The sequence below is a fragment of the Miniopterus natalensis genome, chromosome 4, assembly GCF_054644295.1.
Source record: "Miniopterus natalensis isolate mMinNat1 chromosome 4, mMinNat1.hap1, whole genome shotgun sequence".
Taxonomy (NCBI): domain Eukaryota; kingdom Metazoa; phylum Chordata; class Mammalia; order Chiroptera; family Miniopteridae; genus Miniopterus; species Miniopterus natalensis.
This window is the reverse complement of record NC_142084.1, coordinates 93618310-93638757: the sequence shown is the minus strand read 5'-3', so window position 1 is coordinate 93638757 and position 20448 is coordinate 93618310. Positions and strand designations below refer to the sequence as shown.

The window sequence follows — 20448 nt, the reverse complement described above, 5'->3', positions numbered from 1 at the left end:
TACACAGGATATTAACCAACTTCCCGTGTGGGTTGAATCTCCAGATGAAAACGGAGATTCAGGTGATGAAGTCTGAAATCCTGTTCCTTGAGGATTTTAATAACATTCATACCTTGACTTAAATAGGAAGCAGGCCTTGAGTGTGGGGTAAGGACCACCTGTCCCTGCAACACCATTTACGTCCTGGCTCTAGTCGGGGCTTAGAGAAGAGATAGCTGGAGTGTAGACACAGATGTCCTCAAATATCACAGAGACGGTGGATCAACATGCAGCAGCTAACTCACTTTTTATGATCTGTTCCCCTTTCCAGTCTTCCAAATGGGCTTGTTTCCCCTCTGATTTCTGGAAAGGCGCAAGTGTAGGTGATGAGATGGCACGGTCAAAGCCTACTTCACATCCAAGCCTCTGAAAGCTGTGAGACACGTGTCTCCCCTTCGACTCCCCCAGAAGAAAGCAACCTTTGGGACGCCACCTCGTGGGCCACCAGGAATATTCTTCAGCATCCGTTTCTTTGTTAGCTGTCCTTGGTATGACACTTGAATTTTCTGCAGCGAGAGGTGTCTCCCTGCATCTACTGCCTCCCAAGATGGCCTGATAGACTAGAGCCACCCACTTTCAGGCATGTGGATGGCAAAATCAGGGGGAGACACGACTGTATTCTCATGGGCAGTTTCCAGATGAGACCAGAAGTTTATTGAGTGCCTCATACTCAGATGCATTTCATTTTTCAACGTGCACACTTTCTTCCTTCTGAACAAGGAGACTTTCTCCGAGTTCATTTATCTGTTTACTTTTATTTAGTTCACTTATTCAAGTGATGAGAACAGCATGTCCCTTGTACAGAACCTTCTGGAACCTCATAATGGCAGTCATTACCTTTAGTCTTGCTTTTCAAGGGACAGAATCGTCTTCTCATTGGACCTGTTTTCCATTATTTTAATCACTTCTTCTATTTTTCTTGGTGATCGAAATTGGACACAATGTCTTTCAACCCAAATAAAGTGCAATATGATACACTCACATATACGTGTATATCTATATATATATATGTATATATATATATAAATTTTCTACAAAAGCTCTTGAAAATTATGTTATATATGCATATTTTAATTATTCATAAACATGAGACATGTATTTAACAATTATATTTCCATGACTTAGAATACCCTCAGCCCTTCCTAGTTTCATGTCTTTAGGAAGTCCCATTGTATCAAGAGGTTAGTATTAATATTTTTTACCCTAGAAATAAGTATTTTGAATAAAGTGAGTCCTGGGACTGACTGGGTAGGTGGGACATGGGGCAGATATAGAATACGTGGAGTTTATACTGAGAACTCCAATGTTGGAGTTCAGAGTGATTCAGAATCCAAGATTTCTTTTTCCCAAAGTATACTCTCAAACTATAAAAATCTCATTTAACAAGAACAAAAGAGAATTTTAAAACAATAAGGAAGACTTGGGAGGGAATCTGTGACGTGTCTGAGAATGGGATCTTTCAATATCACTGGGCGCAGTTGCCTAACCACAAGGCAAGTGTTGTAGTGCAGTGAGGTCGGAAAGGACATTGACTGTCTATGTCACCAGTGGTTATCTTCCTTGGCAGGAAATGGTATGGGGTGTGAATGTGTGTGTGTGTGTGTGTGTGTGTGTGTGTGCGCGCACTGCCTGGGGGGGGGGCATGAGGATGGAAGAGTGTGAGCCCACCGAGTTTGTACTACGATATATACCTTTTCCAAATGGGATCTTACAGTAGTCGTTCTATAGATTACCACTTGATTTGGTTGGTAGCTAATAAGGTATATTTATTTCACAGTTTCACATATTTATAGTTTTCTTCATATAATGTTTAAATGGGGTTTCAGAAAAGATATTTCCTTTTAAGCCTTTCTGTAAAAATCACAAATATAATTGAACCATACAACTACATCCCACCTCTGTTAGTAACCCTGTTCCTATTACAAACATTCTGTTAAAAGCTCAGGTGATCAGACCCACAGAAACTAAATTGTGAGAAGTAGCGTAATGGGGAAAAAGAATGAGAGCCTGCGGCACAGGAGGTTATAGAAGAAAGATGATCTTCCAAAGCCAGCTTTTATTTCTGAAAGGAGGGCTAAAGTCACACATTTACTAAAAAGGAAGCTAAAGAATTAAAGATGGGGAGATTCTTTAAAATGACTGAGACTGAACTCTCGTGGCACACTTGCTCACTGCCACTTACGCTGTTGGCTGAACTTGGCCACGGAACAAGAAGAGACGGACACTTGTACTTTAGGGTGAGAATGGCCGGACTTGGTAAAGATGGTTCACTTGCAGCCTGAACATAGGTTCTCTGGCAAGTCCCATTGTGCCTCAGACAGTTCACGGCACAGGGCCAACATTCTCCCACTCGTGCAGGATAAGCCACTCAAAGCAGTTCAGGGATCTGAGCATGGCCAAGCTTACTAGTGCTAACCCAAGTGTCCCTGGGAAATGCAGGTTATTATCTAATAAGCATCATTCCTGGTCATTAGAGCATGGGGACTAAAGCTCCTCCTGGAAGGATGCGGGGTCCGCTGCTGGGAAAGAACAGCAGGTGGAAATGGACTCAACACTGCAAGTCTTCAGGGCCGCTGTCCACACCAAGACTCCGAGGGTAAGTCAAAATACCACAAGACAAAGCAACCTCCATTTCCATCCCCGATATGGGGGAAGGGCTCCAGCAATGTCGAGGGCTGCTGTGTGTAAAACAGTAAAGGGATAAGACATGCCAAATGGGACTAAAGCCCCAGAGCCCTTCCAGTTTGGGGAAGCCATTATATCTTAGAAACAAGGGATTTGTGTGAGATTATTGATCCACTAGATTTTTCTTCACTTACATTTGACTTTTCAATGGTAGGAATTATTGGAATTTGGGGACGATTCTGTTGTGGTATTAAATACTGTGTTAAAAACTCACCTTGGTATTGAGTTAAAACAGTGACTTCAAGCAAGTCAACTTAGTCCCACATTCCATTTGAATCAATAACGAAAACTAGAAAATGTTGCTCCCTAAATAGGCAACAATGCGTTTTGTAAACACTACAGAGACTTAATAAATAGCATGTATGATTAATTCAGAAACAACTCCTGCCACTTGAGGGTTGCTCAGTACATGTAATGGCCTCCTTCTCATATTTCTATATGAGGTAAATGCAGACCAGGGAACCACTGAGCAGTCAGCCAACCCTGAGTAGGTTTGTAATCTTGGGCTCCATGGGAATGTCTTTTGTAAAGATCAAAAAGGAATGGGTTGGTGTTTCTATTACAAGACTCTGTAGTGCAAGGACTTCTACAAACTTAAATAATGGTTGGGGGGAATGGTGTCCATTCTTTGAGAAGAAATGCTAAATTGTTATTTTAGCTACTTGTAGCACCATTGGATTAGGGTGCACGCTTGGCTTAGAATACCATTTACATCATGATCTCATTCTGTTGAAGTCCTATGGCATGTGAATTATTAAACATACTCTTAAAAATACATGTAGTATGCCCAGTAAAATACATTGGCTAGCATAAAAATCAAAGGAAATAGTAGTTTGGAGTATCGATCAACATTACTGGGGTTTTGAATCGTGAAGTAATCAACAATCCTTCCCATCTTATCTCGGAAGACGAACTTGAACTTGTCGCTGGTTTTCATGGTCAGGTTGCTGTAGTCAACGTTGTCACCAGAAATTTCAATGGAGGCAAAGCTGATCTTGCGTTTAAAGCTGGAGATGGAGCTGTTGATGATGTTGGCAATGTTGACTTCTTCTGCCTCCTTCGGCACCCCCTAGTTCACAGACAACACAGTTAGCCGAAAGGCTCAACTGGGCAAGATAAATCAGTGGGTACTTATATACCTTGAGGTCTAAGGGTTGCATAATTCGGGTGAACGGAGTGGCATTGAGTGCGTGGGAAACTGGCTGCTAAGCCAGACTGGGTGGTCCTGTTTTCCTGCCGTGGGCACCGCTCGCTAGTCGTCAGCTCACGTGGCAGGAAGGACAGCCACTGTCCACTCGAGCTGTGCGCGGTGTGTGCCAGGCTAAACTCACAGGCTTCGAGTCGGCTGGCCTGCGCTCAAGTCCCATTCTGTCTCTCGCTCTGGTGAGATTTTAGACACCTTAATGCCTTTAAAATTTGATTTCCTTGCTTGCAAACTGGTGATGATATTAATGCCTGCCTCATGAGTCTGATGGGAAGATTAAATGGTATCAATTATGTAAAGCATTTAGTAGGTATTTGATGAATTCCGTTCTGTTCCAGGGAGGGGGGAGCAACTGATTATGAGAGGTAATAGAAATCAGCAGTGTCTTGAGGTCTTTGCCACACAAACAGAAAGAGTGATGCTCCCTGAAATTCTAGGGAGCTGCCATTCATTCGCCAACATGCTGGTATGACAGAGGACGTGGGGAGCGTAGTGAAGTCAGAGAGAACCAAGTTTGGGTCCTTGGCCAGGCCACTTACTAGATGTGGAGTCTTAGGTGAGTTATCTCATTTCTCTGGGAAATGAGCAGTAAAATGAGCAGTTATCTCATTTCCTAAGCAGTAAAATTAGGATAATAATGGTACCCATCTCACGGGTTGTTGGGTGGACTAAACGAGATGTTGGTAAGCTGTTTGACACACAGCAACTACTCTGGGGTGGAGATAAGGGCTTTCTAGTGTCTTCAGTGACGGGTCTCAGTAATTCTCCAATTCCCTTTTTGCCAATCTACCAAATTCAGATTTTTTTTGGTAATACAAGGAATAAAATAGGTGAAATCCATGTTCTTCTTTGGCTGGCGCATATGTCATTTGCCTTTGTTACTTGGGTAGTATGACTGTGGGAAACATTGCTCAAGATAGGTGAATACAAGGGAAAAGGCAGCTGGGTCTTCGGGCTACTCCGATTCTCCATTTCCTCCCTATTAGACCCCATCTGGTCCTGGCGCTCTGCTAAAAGTGGGCATCTCTTCTGTATTAGATCTCTATGGGGTTTTTTGCTTGTTAGCATGAGCTTTCATATGCCAACATCTATCAACTTGGGTTTCCAAAGAATCCTGGGGTTCCTTCCATAGGCCTTTAGAGAATGACAGTTCAGAGCATGACCTGTTGCCCACCGCAAGTAGGAATAACAGATAAGTGTCAGGCTTGGGAGCCAAGGAGATTTAGGTTCAAATCCCAGCTCTCCCTCTTACTATCTGTGTCCCCTGGGAAAAGTCACTTACCCTTCCCGTACCTCAGATTCCACAACTATAACAACGGAAGGAGCCTTAGTGGCTTGCTCTGAGCATTTTAAATGGTGCCTGGCACATGTGAGTGCTCAATAGATAACAGCCATTATCATTATTCTGAGAGCTAGACTGTGTTTCCAATCAGAAAAATATGCTAATCAAGAAATTTACTACAGTTTGATTTTTTCATGCATTTTTCAGTAAACCACTATTTGTATAATTTAAGAAAACAAGAGTGAAACAAAAGAATTCAATAGTGAATATATATTTATCTGAAACTTGTAAGCAGCTGACCATGTTTGGTTTAATATTGGGTTTTTCATGGATGCTGGTTCTTGTAGTTGTGATTTTGCATTGCATACAAATAACATAGTTATTTTCTGCTGGAAAATTAAGAAGCTCCTGCTTGAAAATGAGAATCACTGGAGCAAAGTGAATCGTGGGGGACAGGAACAGGGTCAAGGTGATCTCTACTGACCTACTGACCAGCACATGGCACAAGCGATGAATCATACAGAGGGCCCTCAAAATTCTTACCCTGTCTTTGGCCGCCATCTGCTGTAAGGAGCTGTAGTGGGCAACCGCGTATTCCAGTAGCGCCCCAAACACAAAGCTAAAGCAGATCCCCAGGTACACGTCGATGGCCTTTATGAAGCAGTTGGTGTTGGGAAGAGAAGTGCGGGACCCGATCATCAGGGTGGTCATTGACAATACGGTGGTCACTCCTGGGAAAACGGGAAGGCAATGTTCCCCCGTCAGTGGCCAGCGAACCCTCCACCATTACCTGGCAGACTGTCTCCATTCGGGACCGGGCAAGGTGGGGACAGGGGACAGGGCTCAGGAACAGAACACAGCTCATTTTGAAGAGCCGTGGCCTTCTGGAGCAGAGTCGAGTTGTGCATTTTGGACAGATACGAGTGACAGGGTTTTCTAAATGTTTCACCTTCTGTCTTCTCATTGCAGAGGGGGGGTCAGTCTGCTAAATAACTGACAGCAGACCACCTAATCACAGCATCCCCTCATCTGTCACTGTAAAAGTTTAAAAATGCACTTCTAGAGTGGTCTCTCTCTTTTCTAGTCTTTGTAAAACAATCTCTCAAGAAACTAACTCCTGGAACTGCTCTGCGAGTATCAATGAAAACAATGGTGGAAGGAGAGGCGGGGGAGGGCCCGGTACGCAGAAGTCTCAGGACGGAGCTCTCACCGATGCAGGTCCTCGCAGGCACTGAATCGAGGGAGATCCAGAACGAAACCCAGGATAGCACCACCAGGAAAGTGGAAGGAACGTAGGTTTCCAAAATGAAGTACAGGACGTTCCTCCGGAGCTCAAATTGCAGGACCAATCGCGTATAGTTTCCTGAGAGGGCGAGTGAGAGGTAGGACTCGGGGCCCTCCCGCAGCAGAGTGGCTCCCCCGGGTGTTTATTTAGCCGCACTCCCGCTAAGCCACCTGTTAGTCACCAAACCCTCCTTCATCATGAACTGTCGTCGCAGTTTCCATGAGAGAAGATGCTGTTGTGTCGAGTGGGATTTATAGGCGCCCTGATGCCCCCACCCAAGATCCTCTCCTGTGCTCCCTGCAGCATCGTAGCTGCAGGTGTCATTGTCATCTACCTCCCCAGACGGTGAGCCCCTCAGGGGCCACTTTAGTATTGGGAGTGGAGCAGGTTAAAGTGCCAATTCCAGACCCCACCACCCACCACGCTGCAGAGGGGTTCCCGGGCCCCAAGGGATCAAGTGGAGAAGAGAGGCTATTTCTGACTCAGTTACTTTGCTTTCGTGCAGGCTGCCCCACGACTTACCTGTTTCCTGCTGCGACCTGGTGACCAGGGTGAAATACCGTTGGACGGTGTACTGAGCCAGCCGCAGGTTCTCCAGCCCACGCACCGAGTCGTTCCCGCGCAGCCAGCTGAACTCCACGTCGCTTCCGTCGTAGCCCCCTGGCAGCGGGACAGGGCCCTGGTCAGTGCAAGGCGGTGGCTGACCTGGGACTGAGCTGGTCTGGGCAACGCTACGCTTGGACATCGCAGGCCTCTGTCTCGATGGTGCGAGCCCAAGGTCGAGCCCGTGTGGAAGTCGGCACGGCTTCTCAAGTGCAACTGCAGCGCCTGCTCGGAGTGAGCTGCCCTGCGAGGCCGGGCACCTTCCATCGAGCACCGGCAGTGCTAAGCACGGGCCTGGTGGAGGATAGCCTCCAGCAGGGCCCCTCTCACTGTCGAAATACTTATTGCACACGTGTGAACACACAGGTCTGCTAGCTAGTGCCCTGCAGGGCACTCTGACACCTGGGACAGTGTTCCCAGGTACTTGACAGTTGGTCTGTTCATATTTCCATGTTGGCAAAAACTGCAAACACAAAAACCCTGCAGCCAACCACTCTATGTCTATAAACATAGGTGTTTGACAAATCTCAAAGCAGCTTTACTAATCGAGTTGGTAATAGTGGTAATAGCTGCCTTTTAGTAAACATTTATGTTCTCACAAACTGGCAAGGTAGACATTTCTGTTTTTCTTCATTTTGTCACATTAATTTTTAAAAAAATTTTCAATTACAGTTGACATTCAGTGCTATATTAGTTTCAGGTATACAACATAGTGGTTAGATATTTATATAAGTTACCAAGTGATCCCTCCAATAAGTCTAGTACCTGCTTGTCACTGTATGTTGTTATTACAATATTATTGGCTATATTCCCTATGCTGTGCTTTCTACATTTTCTGTAATTGGGATGGATTTTATAGTTGACATATATATAATATTATATATGGCATATATATTATATATAATGTTATATATAATATATATTTTACCCTTTGGTCCAGTATTCACTCCTAAGTATCTGCCCAAGAGAAACCAAATCATGCCCACGAAAAGACTTGTACACAAATGTCCACAGCAGCATTACTCATCGTAGCTAGAAGGTGGAAACAAGCCAGAGGGCCTTGTCCTGCTTGTATTTGTTTGTACGGAATAACGAGGAATAGAGCAGTAAAGGGGATGCAGTACTGCTACATGGCCAGACATGTAAGAACTCAGAAACATTACGCTAAGTGAAAGGAGCCAGATGCAAAAGACAACATAGTGTATCACTCCTATTTATATGAAATATCCCTAAAAGGCAAATTCAGAGACTGAAAGTAGATTAGCAGTTGCCTGGGGGCTGATGGTGGCAATGGAAGTGACCGTAAATGGGCACAAGGGGTCTCTGTGGGGGACAGAAATGTTCTCACAATAAAATGTGGCGGTGGTCACACAACTTGGCAAATTTACTAAAAATCTTTGAATTGTACACTTAAAATGGGTGAACCTTACAGTATGTAAATTTACCCCAATTAAGCTGTTAAAAAATAACTTTCTGAGTCAGATACTATTATTTTTCCCACATCACTCATGAGGAAACAGGTCCAGGGATTTCAGTTCTAGCTACCTGGAGGCACAGAACCAGTGACGGGAAAAGCCCAGTGCTTCTGGTACCTGCGACCTTAAACAAGGACTTCGATGCCTTCGCTTTCCCAGCCTACTGGGAATGGAGTGCCAGTGCTGGACTAGCATTTTGTGGGGTCTTAGCTATGGTATCCCCTGACTAGAAGCAGTTATCTCCCCTCCAAAGGCAGGGGAGTAGTCCTGGGCTGTTAGATTTCCAGGTAGAAACTCTGTGGACTCTCCCTTAGAAGCACCCCCAAATTTACTAAAGTGAGCTGTCCAAATAGGCCTAGGATCCCAAAGAAATTTAAGAAAATATCTAAAAAAGTGAATCATACAAACCCCTACTTGGACAATTTGCTTTGTGGAATGGTATCCATTCTTTTCTAGGGGTGGGGTTTAGGACAAAACCCTTGGTGAGGTTTCTGTACCCAAATAACTGCTAATAAACATTAAACAAAAGCTCCCTCTGCTCATTGGTGATGGTGTTTGTGCAGGCAGAGCACTGAAGTTTCCGGGAGAATCTCACTGCTGGGATTTGAGACGAGAACAGCCACACGTGGAGGGCAATTACTTTTGCCACGTAGGGCTGAAAATGAGTTCTTGTCTTGATAACCTCAAGCTGTATTCTGCCCCCAAACAGCTGTATTGTTCCACAAAGGTTATGCATGCTTTTAATCAATAAGGTAATTAATCTGCCTGTCTGAGTCTTTAATTAAATGCCTGCCTCTGAAAAATGACCGTTGCCTTATAATGGTTGTGCTCTTAGACGTTGGCCACTGTGTCCTCATGTTAGAAGTACCCCCCGGTCTCCAGAGCTCGACTAGGGTTTTTCTTCCTTGCACAAGCCAGGCCTTGATTCCTTAATGACTCCTATCTGTGGCACCCTTCTCCCAGGACACCTATCACAGGTACCACTCCCCCAGGTTCGGTGGACATTTCAGAGAAGCCTACTAGAGAGCAATGGCCATTACGCAACAATGCCATTTGACACATATCGAGTAAATGCTTGTTCCCCATCATGAGCAGGTCCCCAGAATGCAGATTAGATGCCCACGTACTGGCATTACTGTGTTAAGCTATATATATCAAACAATTTCTTTTAGAAGTTGAAAGCAGTGCTAAACATCCAGGATTGCTTTGCATATTTGCTGTCTCTAATCTCTGTGGTGTCCTTTCTGGCTTCCATGCCCTAGCAGATTCTGAGTCCCCTTCCTGGTCCTATTGACCCCCATGTCCTTGGCTGTCTTGTCTGCTCTTAGATGGAAATATTCTATTTCAGTGCACAATGTTCCTCCCCAAAAGATGTAATTTTGGGAGGTTTGTCTGTGAGCAGTCTCTAAATCTCTCTGGATGTACAGTCAGAAGGGCCAAATCTGGCATAATAGATGTCAAGAATAGAAAGGCCACTATGTAGAGCATATTCTTTGTGAAGACACAGATCTAAGTCACTCAGGAAAATCATCTCAGAGGCCTGCAGGACATGTATACTCACAGCTTTCCAGTTGCAACTGGCATGTCTGTGTGTCCATGGGGTATTTAGACAGGTCCATGTTACAGGCAACAGTCGTTGTGATTCTAGGAAAGGAAGGATGGGTTCGAAACAGTGTTATGAGGATGCTGTAGAGAGTATGCACTCCCCTTTAAGGGCTGCTCCACAAGGACTTTCACCTAGAGTCTTACAGTGAACGTGTGACTTGGAGCCTGCATTCAAAGCTTTCCTGGGGTTCTCTGTGCTAAGCAACACCCGTGAGTCTCGGTTAAAGCTGGGGCCCAAAACGTAGGAGTTGGAATGTTGGCAATTCAGAGGCAAACTTGCAATAACACTGCAGAACAGAATCACTCATTGGCTTGTCTGAGATGCTTCTGCATCCAGTTTTTAAATTTCATCTTCATGACAAGCCGTGAGAAGCTAGAACAGAGATCATGGTCACTACCGTCACCCTTTGACAACACACTTAGGGGCTCACTTAGGCTCATAGGGCTCTTAGTGGCAGAGCTGGGGCTGGGGCCCGGGTAGGAGACTCCACCATTGCCCAGGTCCCTCCCTCCTGGAGAGGATCAGCATGCAGAAGAAGTGGGAGGCATTGAAGGGCACCGGGCACCGTGGGTCCTAAGGACCAACATCCAGAGACTTGCAGTGAAACATCGGCTAAGCCCTCCCCATGGAGATTCAACAGGCAGACTGGTAGCTTCCTTTTTCCTCAGTGTCAGACATTTTTACTAAGCACCTTTATTTCCTAAGCACTGTGCTGGGTGCTTGGGAAGGCGGAGGTGATTACTTAAGCACGGTGCCCACTCCTTTAAGGGAGACAGAATAGCAACTGCTGCAATTTACCGACCACGAGCCGGTCCCTGGGCTCACCGCTCTGCGTGCATCATCTCTTTGAGTTTACACAATAGCTTTATGAGATTGAAACTATTACGATTCTCCTGCTGCTGAGGTAACTGAGGCTCAGAGAGTCAAGTAACTTGCCTGAGGGTCACAGAGCAGGGACAGGGTGGGCACTAGTCCCCAAGTCTAACTCTAGAGCCAGGCTGTTAACCATCACCTACTACTGGTAACCCTTGTACACAACAGATGTGTTATGTGCCATGATACAGACAGACACATGTATGCACAGGCACACACATCTGTGGCAACACAGGGAAGGGGGACACTAATGTTGATTGGAGTTGGGGGTCAAGGGAGAGATCTCATTAGACTTCTTTTTAAAAATTTTTTAAAATTGATTTTGAGAGAGAGAGGAAGGGAGGAAAGGAGGGAGGTAGAGATGGCGAGAGAGAGATTGATTTGCCCTTCCCCTTATTTACGCATTCATTGGTTGAGTCTTGCACGTGCCCTGACTGGGAATTGAACCTGCAGCCTTGGCGGATCAGGACGATGCTCTAACCAACTGAGCTGCTCAGCCAGGGGCTCATGAGGCTTCTTGAAAGAGGTGGGGGTGTTTGGGCTGAGCTTGGCAAATTCAGTGTAGCCGGGGAGGATCAGAAGAATAATCCAGAACTTCATTTTATTGGTTAGCCCAGTCTTGGTTTCATAGCTTCATCCTCTTATTTGGGATTAAGGATTAGCCCCATGAGTGTTCGGTTCCTGGCCTTCTACCCCAGGCCTCCGGGAGCATTCAGTTTGCACGGCCACCTCTGTGGACTGCCTCACGCTGCACAGTGAGGCACCTTTGGGTTCCAGCCAGTTAGTGGCTTGATGGACAATTGGTTGGGAGGACTTTTGACCTCAGGGATCTGGGGAAGGGGCAAAGGGAAGCCCATGGCCGCAGTGGCAGAGGCCTTGGGGCCCCACGTTTTGATTCTCTGTACAAAAAACGACTGGGACAAGTAGAGACGCATTCTGCAGCTACCCCAGCCCCACGTGCTGGTATGGCCGTCTCTGTTTGCTCTTGCTGTCCCCTTACCTTCTCCCCTCGCTAAGTTCCTTTTGCTCTTTAGGGCATTGCCCCAAACCACGTACCTACTCCAGGCCCAAACCACATACCAGCCCAGGCCTCCTGCACCCTGGACCTTCATAGCTCGTGTGTCTGAGTCGGGACAGTGTCTGCCTCCCCTGTATCCTCAGAGTCCCGAGTGGGGCCGGCACCGAGCAGTCATTCAGCAGATGCTGCGGGACCACAGTGAACAGGAGGAGGGCCCTTCTGGCTTGGGACCCAGGGTGGAAGGCGGCGGGGGCGTGAGAAGGGGACCTCAGCAGGGCCGTTTGAGTGCCGGTGCCAACTCCTCAAGGTGAATCTACGCTTTTTCCTCCACCTGTTTCCCCTCCCCCCCGAGGTCCCAGGTACCCACTCACCTGAGAGCATACAGGACCGTGCCGTTGGAGAAGAGGCGGATGAGCCTGTTTCCCACGGTGACCTCGTGGAGGAAGGACTTCTTGGACTCCACAATGTAAGTGTCCGGCACCCACAGGAACTCCACGAGGCGCGCGTCCAGAGTGACACTCTTGTTGCCCTCGAACACCAGCCGCTGGTCCGTCCAGCGCTGTCTGAGGTAGATGGTGGCCGTGTAGTCCTTGGGGGACAGCGGCGGGGTAGAAATGGATGACAAGAAAAAGATTCTGAAATCTCCAATTGGGTCAGGGACATAGGTTACAGTGGTAGACACTGTGGCTAGTTTGTGTTGGGGCGACGGCCTGTAGCCATAAGACAGCAAAGCACCTTGTTTATTCTCGACAGTGACCCCCACCGGCCGAAGGGAGCCGGGCAGGAGCACGTTCGGGCCTTAACTTACTTGCCTCGATCACAAAGGGCCCATCAAATGGTTAGGGGTTTTCGGGAGTTAACTGCTTGGGTTGTCCAGGGTTTCCCTCAAATGCACAGCGGGGCCTCCTGCCAAACGGCCCTTAGTGTCAGCTTGTCTGTGGCTTGTTCTCTTAAGTGGGGGGACGGCTGAAAGCAGGGAGGTGATTCTCGGTTTCCATCAGCTGGTCTCCTGCCCTAGGAAGGACCACGCAATCCTCCGGCTTCCCCACGACACAGGCATTGTCTTCCCCGACGTTTATCCCGCACCAAACGGGCCCACTGCACTCCCTCCTTTCTCTCCTCTTTCCTCCTGATACTCCTTAGATCTGTTTTACAAGAATCTTCCAGAGTCTCGAGTTTCGGGATAGGCCCCCACCTTCGGCCATCCCAAGGGCAGGAGGGCTGTAAGTCTGTTCTGTTTTCATGTACCCCCATTAAGCAAAAAGAGGGGGACCCCTGGGTGGCAGACGGCGGGGCCTCACTTACCATGTTACTCTCTGAAATACTATAAATACTAGCGATGTCCAGAGTCAGGGCTATCTGGACGGGCTCTCCTAGGATTGAAGAAAAACCAGAGAGACTTACATAGAAACACTGGCAGAATGTTTCCTAACACTACATTAGCATATTCTTTTTAAATTAGAAAATTGCAAAGGTAACACGTGCCTGTTGGAAAATTTTAAATGCTCCAGAACAGTGATTTTCAACCGGTGTGCCGCAGGAATTTTTACAACACCCAACTACTTAGTCAGGGGCCCTGACCGCTTTTCCCTTAGGTTGTCCAATAAAAAAAATGATAGCAACCACACAACAACAGCCATCTGGCATGAATGAATCAAAATTATTTTTTTTTGTTAGATTGGCAAAAAATACAATGTATTTTTTTGGTGTGCTGCAGAATTTCAGTAATTAGTTTATGTGCCCTGAGATGAAAATGGTTGAAAATTGCTGCTCTCGAAGTAGATAAAGTACAAGTTTCATTTCTGTCCTACCCCTCTCAGGAGAAAACATCATATAGCCTCCCTTTCGTACGGAAAAAAAAGCCCAAATATATAGTTAGCTTAATATAAGAGAGACACACTGTATTTGTTAATGCATATTTAAAGTATATAGTGGTGTTTGCTATTTCATACTTGGGGGATTTTTCCTACAGTGCATGCAAGCGACTACTTATGTAGAAATGTAACTGAGATTTGGGAATTTGTGCTCGGATCTCTTTTTCCCCCTTGATTAAGTAAATTTGCCACAAGATGGCATTGAAGACTGTTCACGGTTGAGCCCTCTCTCACCTATCATACTTTCCCCCACTTCCTTTATTCTTAATTTTTGTTGTTACTCTGCACCTGAGGATATTTTTTCCATTGATTTTTAGGGAGAGTGGATGGGAGGGAGGGAGGAGGAAGTGGTGAGAGAGGGGGCGGAGAGAGAGAGAGGGAGGGAGAAACATTGATGTGGGAGGGACACATTGATTGGTTGCCTCCGCCACGTACCCGGGCCGGGAATTGAACCCACAGTCCTTTGGTGCTTGGGCTGATGCTCAAACTACTGAGCAACACCAGCCAGGGCTCTTCCTTTACTCTTTAGGGACCCTAAACTATTCAGAATTCCAGAACCTTCCCCACTCAGGCCAAACTCCTGAGAGGGCCAGTCCTAACTCTTGAGATTGAGGCCAGGCCAGAGAAGTTTCTTGCTTAGACAACGAGAGCCCAGGGGTCAGAAAGATGTGAGTCTGATCTCAGCCTGGTGACCTGGGAAAACTTACAAATCCTTCAGAGCTGCACTTTTCTCACCTGTAAGCGGGGGTAACGTCAAGGACAACTAGGGTCAGGGAGAGGGCTAACTGGGATTAGGTGTGTGATGGCTCCTTGGCAAGGTGGGGACAAGGGGGAATATACCTCAAATGCTTGCCCAGCTGGGTGTCTGTCACGTAATAATAGGTACCCAGTAAATGGCATTTCCCTTCCCTCCCTCCTCTCTTCCGTAATCCTAGCTAATTCTGGAAAAGGAACAAGTTTACTGGTCAGGTTAATAGATGCACTAGCATTCACTTGGAATAAATACGGGGGGTGACTCAGGGGACTGTGACAATGCAGTAACCAGGAAGGGGAGAGGCAGAATTCCAGGGAAGCTTTAAGGACATCTAATCAGGGGGAATCAGGCAGAGTGACCTAATTATTCATCAAAGGAACCCAAGCCATAGAATACAGGTAGGACTTTGGAAATGGAGTTTTACAGCCAATGAAATTTAAAAAGAATGAAGTTAATATTTGTTGTTAATACTTGGTAGGAAAGGGGAGATCTTTGGGGACAGACCCTGGAAGGTGCTGAAGGAGTGTGATGCTAGGTGGCTTTCTACCCCTCAAGGCAGCACCAAGAAGAGAAACTTGGAGTCAGAGTGTTTGGAGCCCATGCTGGCCACTTCATAGCTGCGTGACCTTGTGCAAATTGCTAAACCTCTCTGTGCTACTGTGTCTCACCTGTGAAAGAGAGCTACTAATGCCTCCCAGCAAGGGTTGGGCTGGGAAGGTTATTTTAAGCGCCTGGAACCCAGTGGTCAGTGGGTCAGTGCGAGTTGCCTTCCTGAGGCATGTGGAAAACGGTAAAACACTCGAGAGCTCCAGCCCCACTGTGTTTTCTGTTTCGTTTGTTTCTAGATGGGTTAGCCCAGGCCTGGCCTCGGCTGGTGCTTCTGCGGGCCAGAGCTTGCTCTTCCTTCCCCTGACTTATAATGTAAGCTGTGCCACCAGAGGGCAGCTCTCTCCCAGGAAAGGAGGTCAAAGCCAGCTCCTGGGCAGTGCTCACAGGGCCTGCTTGCAAACCTGTCTAGCTCAGTCCCAGAGAAACCCTGCGCGGGTCTCGTCTCTTAAGGAAACTCAGGGTTCTAGAACCTGGTTGGACAGATATTACAGAGAACAACGACCCCTCCATGGGCCCCAGGCTGCCACATGAGTGTAGGTTCCTTTTGGAGTCAAAGTGCCACAAGGCACAAAAAAGGGGTTGGGTGCTGTGCTTTTTGACTGAGCACCCCTTGCCCATTTCCACCCTAGGGAGGGTCTGGGCCTCACATCCCCTTGACCCACTCCAGGCTCAGAAGGAACACCTTGCCCAAGGGCCCAGCATCTTGCTGGCCAGGGAGCAGGCAACAGGAGGGCAGCATCCCGGATGCTGGGCCTAACCGGGATTTGACAGGCAGAGAAACTGATGTGTGGACCTAGCCAAGTGTCAGGCTCACATGCTTGTTAGTGATCAGCTGGGCCCGGGACAACCAGGGGAGGTTGGAGCTCCCTGGGTTCCCTATCATAAGGACCTCAAATCCTGACTGTGTGGCCGAGAACACGCATCTCAGATCAGATCGCTTACTGATGGGAATGCTTGACCGAGGGCCCCAGCTGCTGTGCTCTGCAATCGATGACCCCATTTGCTCCGAGGCCACCCTTCCCGTGGCCCGTACCCCATCAGCCAGGGAACGCGGCAGGGGGCCTATCCGGGAAGGCACAGAGATGGGAGACCCCTCTGATGGGAACTTCGGCTCCGGCCTCTGGAAGCCTTTGCAAGCACCCTGGGAGCTCCACTGCTCACTAAGACAGGCCCCCCAACCTTCCTCCCCTCCCTCTCCTTCCCGCTCAGGCCTGTGTGGCACCTGACACTCTCCAGCTTCCCCTTTCCCGCCCCACATCCCTTCGCAGGTTTTGCCCAAACAGTGTCCTGCACACATAACCCCCTCTCGGCCCCTGCTTTTCACAGGACCTGGACTAACCCACAAATCCTAGACCTGAGCAAGAATGTCATCGCCTGAGGGGGGGAGCAGGAAGGAACGGGATTAAAAGAGCCTGCGCCCCGATGATACTGCAGGCGCCGCTCTGTTCGCACGCCTCACCGCACCCACCCTTCCGGCAGGCGGATCACATGGCCCCAGGTTACAGAAAGGAAGACCGAGGCTGGGGAAGCTAAGGGGCTTGCCACGTGCACAGCCAGGAGCCAAACCCAGGTTTGTTCAAGTCCAAGGCTCTTTCTACTACTTTCTGCTCTGTGCGATGAGGCCCGAGAGACCACCTGGGTTCAGCCTCGCATTTTACAAACAGAGCCTGAGGCCTGTGCAGGGGTGCGTGGCGGGTCTCAGCCCCTCCCTCCTGGCCTCATTCTTTCAACAGATACTGCCAGCTTCCTGTACCTCAAGCCCCGAGCTGCTGCTGGGGTTAGTGAGGTAAATAAAGCCAGACTCCCCCAGGGGCTGCAGCCCAGGGCTGAGACAGACATAAAACCAGCGACAGTGACAGTATCACCAGGTAATGGCAATGATTTGGAATTACGTTCAAAATAAAGTGTGAAGGAAGGGGATGGTGCCTGGAGGAATCAGGGAAGGCTTCTCAGAGGAGGAAGCCTTTGCTCTGAGACCTGAAAGAAAATTGACATTTCACCAGGGAGTGAAGTTGGAAGGAGGCTTTCTTGGCAGATGAATGGCTTCAGCAAAGGAGGCCAGGGAGGTCAGGGAGCACTGGGGCACACTTGTGTGGAGGGCATAGGGGACAGAGTTGGAGGTGGTAGGACTGGCAGACAGATAGAGGCTGGGCTGGGAAGGGCCTGGGCGCCATGCAAAGGGCTCTGGGCTCTATGCTGACGATGTTGGGATGCGGGCAGGTATTCTGAGCAGGCAAAGGACCCAGGCAGGGGATCCAGGCTGCAGAGTGGGGGTGGGCCTGGGGGGCAGGCTGAAGGCGGGAAGGCCAGGTGGACTCGTCCTGGTGAGACAGGGAGAATTCCGTGAGTGATGGCACCAGGGGGGGTGGGGGGCAGAAGGAAGACAGTGTGTGAGGGGTGACAAGGGGGCTCGATAACCTCCTTAGCGGGGAGGAGGGTTTCTGAATCCTGCGGGAGGGGAGACAAAGTGCTTTCTCCAAGGTCGCATGGAAACTCATCGCGGCTGCGCTCATCCATCACTGCCAGCCCTTCATGGGCTGCGGGCGGCAACGGGCGGCTCACCGTCCTGAAGCCCTCCTCTGCTCCTGTCCTTTGAATTGATGTCCTGGACAAAAAGGATGACCTACCGCCAAAATTGGGCCTGAGAAACTTGTTATATCCTACAGTGAGGTTCTCAAAGCCCGGCAGGGAGAGCTTGTCGCTTCTGCCGACCTCCACGGTGAACCGGTTCCCCTGGATACACACCCTGGAAAAGAAAGCAGGTGTCGTGCACACGCCTGTTGATGTGTGACTAGCATGTGTACACAAACCGGAGCTGCGTTTGCATGTACGCGGCTGTGCCCATGTACCCGCGGTGACTTTCCCGAAGAGAAATCTCTCCTTTTCAGCTGCCAAATGGATGTGGCCCCATCCCACTCCATTTCATTATCCATTTGCCTCTCTGTGGTAATGCAGGGACCCTCCAAGTGTCTTCCCAACAATCACAAGGGGTCTGTTCATTTGTGACCATTCTGGAAGCTTGAGTTCTCCAGGTGGAATAAATGGCAGGAAGCTGCACTGTCCTGGCGTGTGAGGGAGGCGACCCGTTGGGAAGCAGGAAGGCAGCCACCCCACCCCTGCCACCCGGTGCACACACACAGAGCAGTTCAGACCACGGCCACTGTGGGGAAGCAGAGCTCACCTTCCAGCCAAGAGACTCAGATACAGCAAAGTCAAGTGGAGACTGTGTCTCATGTTGATGAGCTGCTTGTGCAGAGAGGACTGAAGCAGAAATCACCTGGGGGAAGAGGTAGGCAGGTGGGAGGCAGACGGTGCAACAGGCGCGCCTCCCCTCAGCCCAGCTTCCCCAGCCCGCCCATCCTCAGCTGCAGCATTTTCTCGCCAGGCAGGAGCAGCCTCTCTCCACTCCTTTCAGTTACAGCATCTGCTCCCCGCGGGCCACCCCAGAATGGCTTCATTTTGGAGGATCACATTTGCAACCCAACCCAAATAAAGTCTTAGACCTTGTTCAGAGAGTGGTTCACCCGAAACCAGAAATGCAGCTGGCCCAGACTGTCCTTAGCCCCAGACTGTCCCTACCCTCTCCTTATCCTGACCTTGCCGGGAAGGACACCCCCAACTATACACTAACAAGCTGTTGCCTTGTTTATATGAGGGTCTAGGTCTGGTAAGCAGGTCACATAGACAGGAAATGAAAGCTTCCTGAGGGCCTTCCATGTGCCAAGGAATGAGTTAGGGGCTTTCCCACAGAGGGTCTCACCCGAGCCTCGCAATGGCCTTGTTAGGGGGGCAGGTTAATTCCTGTGCAGACCACCTCATGTTATTGCACTTCATAGATGTTGCATTTTTTTGCAAATCGAAGGCAAGACCCTCCACCAGGAAAAAGATCCTGACTCACTTTATCACAATACTAGCATTACTGAGGTGGTCTGGACCCAAACTCGAACATCTCCAAGGTGTTCCTGCACTGCCTTGAGGAAACAGAGGCTCACGGACAGGTCACTGTACTAGTGAGAGTCAGAGGAAACTTTGAGTCTGGGGCTGGCTGCCTCCTTTGCGGAATGGAGATGCTGGCTGCTTCCCCAGCCTCCCGGACTTGCTCCTGGGGCGCCCCGAAACCAGTCCGCTGGTGTGGGTGAGCAGAATGTGTGGCGAGGACTGTCAGGCTAGGCGTGGCCTGGCCTCCTCAGAGTTGGGAGCTGCTGTCAGATGTTCCTCTGAGAGAGCAGCAGGCGGCCGGACAGGCAAGCCTGTGACGAGTTATGGTCCTGCTGGTGACAGCAGAGTGGGGGTTGGTAGGCAGGGCTCAGGCCCATTCCCGGGCAGGCCATTCCCAGGGTGGACCTTCCCTCCTTGGGGTTACCTCTGTGACCCAGGTCACTTCCTAGAATCCAGCCATTCTGGGGCTCAGGGTGTGACTCAGCCATTAATTAACTCAGATAATTTTACTTACAGAAGATACATGCTCATTGAAGAAATAAAAACCAGATAGAGGTGTGTAAAGTTAAAAGTGTAAGTCTCGATGTATGTTCATTGGTTTAACAAATGATAGTGAGGAAGGCTGGGCTTGTTGGGGCTCAATATTGCTGTGAACCTAAAACTTCTCTAAAAATTAAAGTCTATTAAAGAAAATGTAAGTCGCTTCCTCACTTCTCTCTGGTCTCACACCTCCAAGATAACGTTACAGTTAACAGTTGTTTTACCTATGCATACACGTGTATATTTATATATAGGGTGTCCCAAAAAATGTATACACACACTTTGAATAATTATAAAGGCAGTGTTTATTAAAATACCTTTTATTTTCAAAATTGAGCTATCAGTTGTTAAAGAGGGTATACATTTTTTGGGACACCATATCTTTGCATGAAGAAAAAATTAAAAAGTAAAAGTGGGGTGATACCATGCATTTTTTGCTATTTACTTTTTTCACTTAATAACAACAGCAAACATTTAAAAACACTTTACTGCATGCTTGCACTGTGCTAAGAACCTCTTGAATCCTCACAACGAATCTTTGAAGCAGTTACTACCATTCTCTTCATTTTCAAATGAAAAAGCTGAGGCTCAGAGAGGGTAACAAACAGTCCCAGGGTTGCACAGGAGGTGAGGGGCAGAACTGAATCCTGGCAAGCTGACCC

The 20448-nt window shown here is 48.3% G+C and overlaps 1 protein-coding gene across 1 annotated transcript; it reads right to left on the bottom strand.

The window, feature by feature from the left end:
* Nucleotides 1-1678: 1678 nt before the first annotated feature.
* Nucleotides 1679-18571, bottom strand: GABRP (gamma-aminobutyric acid type A receptor subunit pi). The gene is made up of 9 exons (XM_016217079.2): nucleotides 18489-18571; nucleotides 17935-18053; nucleotides 13376-13443; nucleotides 12442-12659; nucleotides 10135-10217; nucleotides 7018-7155; nucleotides 6421-6573; nucleotides 5754-5941; nucleotides 1679-3793 (listed from the first exon to the last, which is right to left on the bottom strand). Exons 1-9 carry the CDS (start codon nucleotides 18539-18541, stop codon nucleotides 3491-3493), a joined length of 1323 nt encoding a protein of 440 aa, XP_016072565.1. The 5' UTR covers nucleotides 18542-18571; the 3' UTR covers nucleotides 1679-3490.
* Between the last annotated feature and the right edge of the window lie 1877 nt (nucleotides 18572-20448).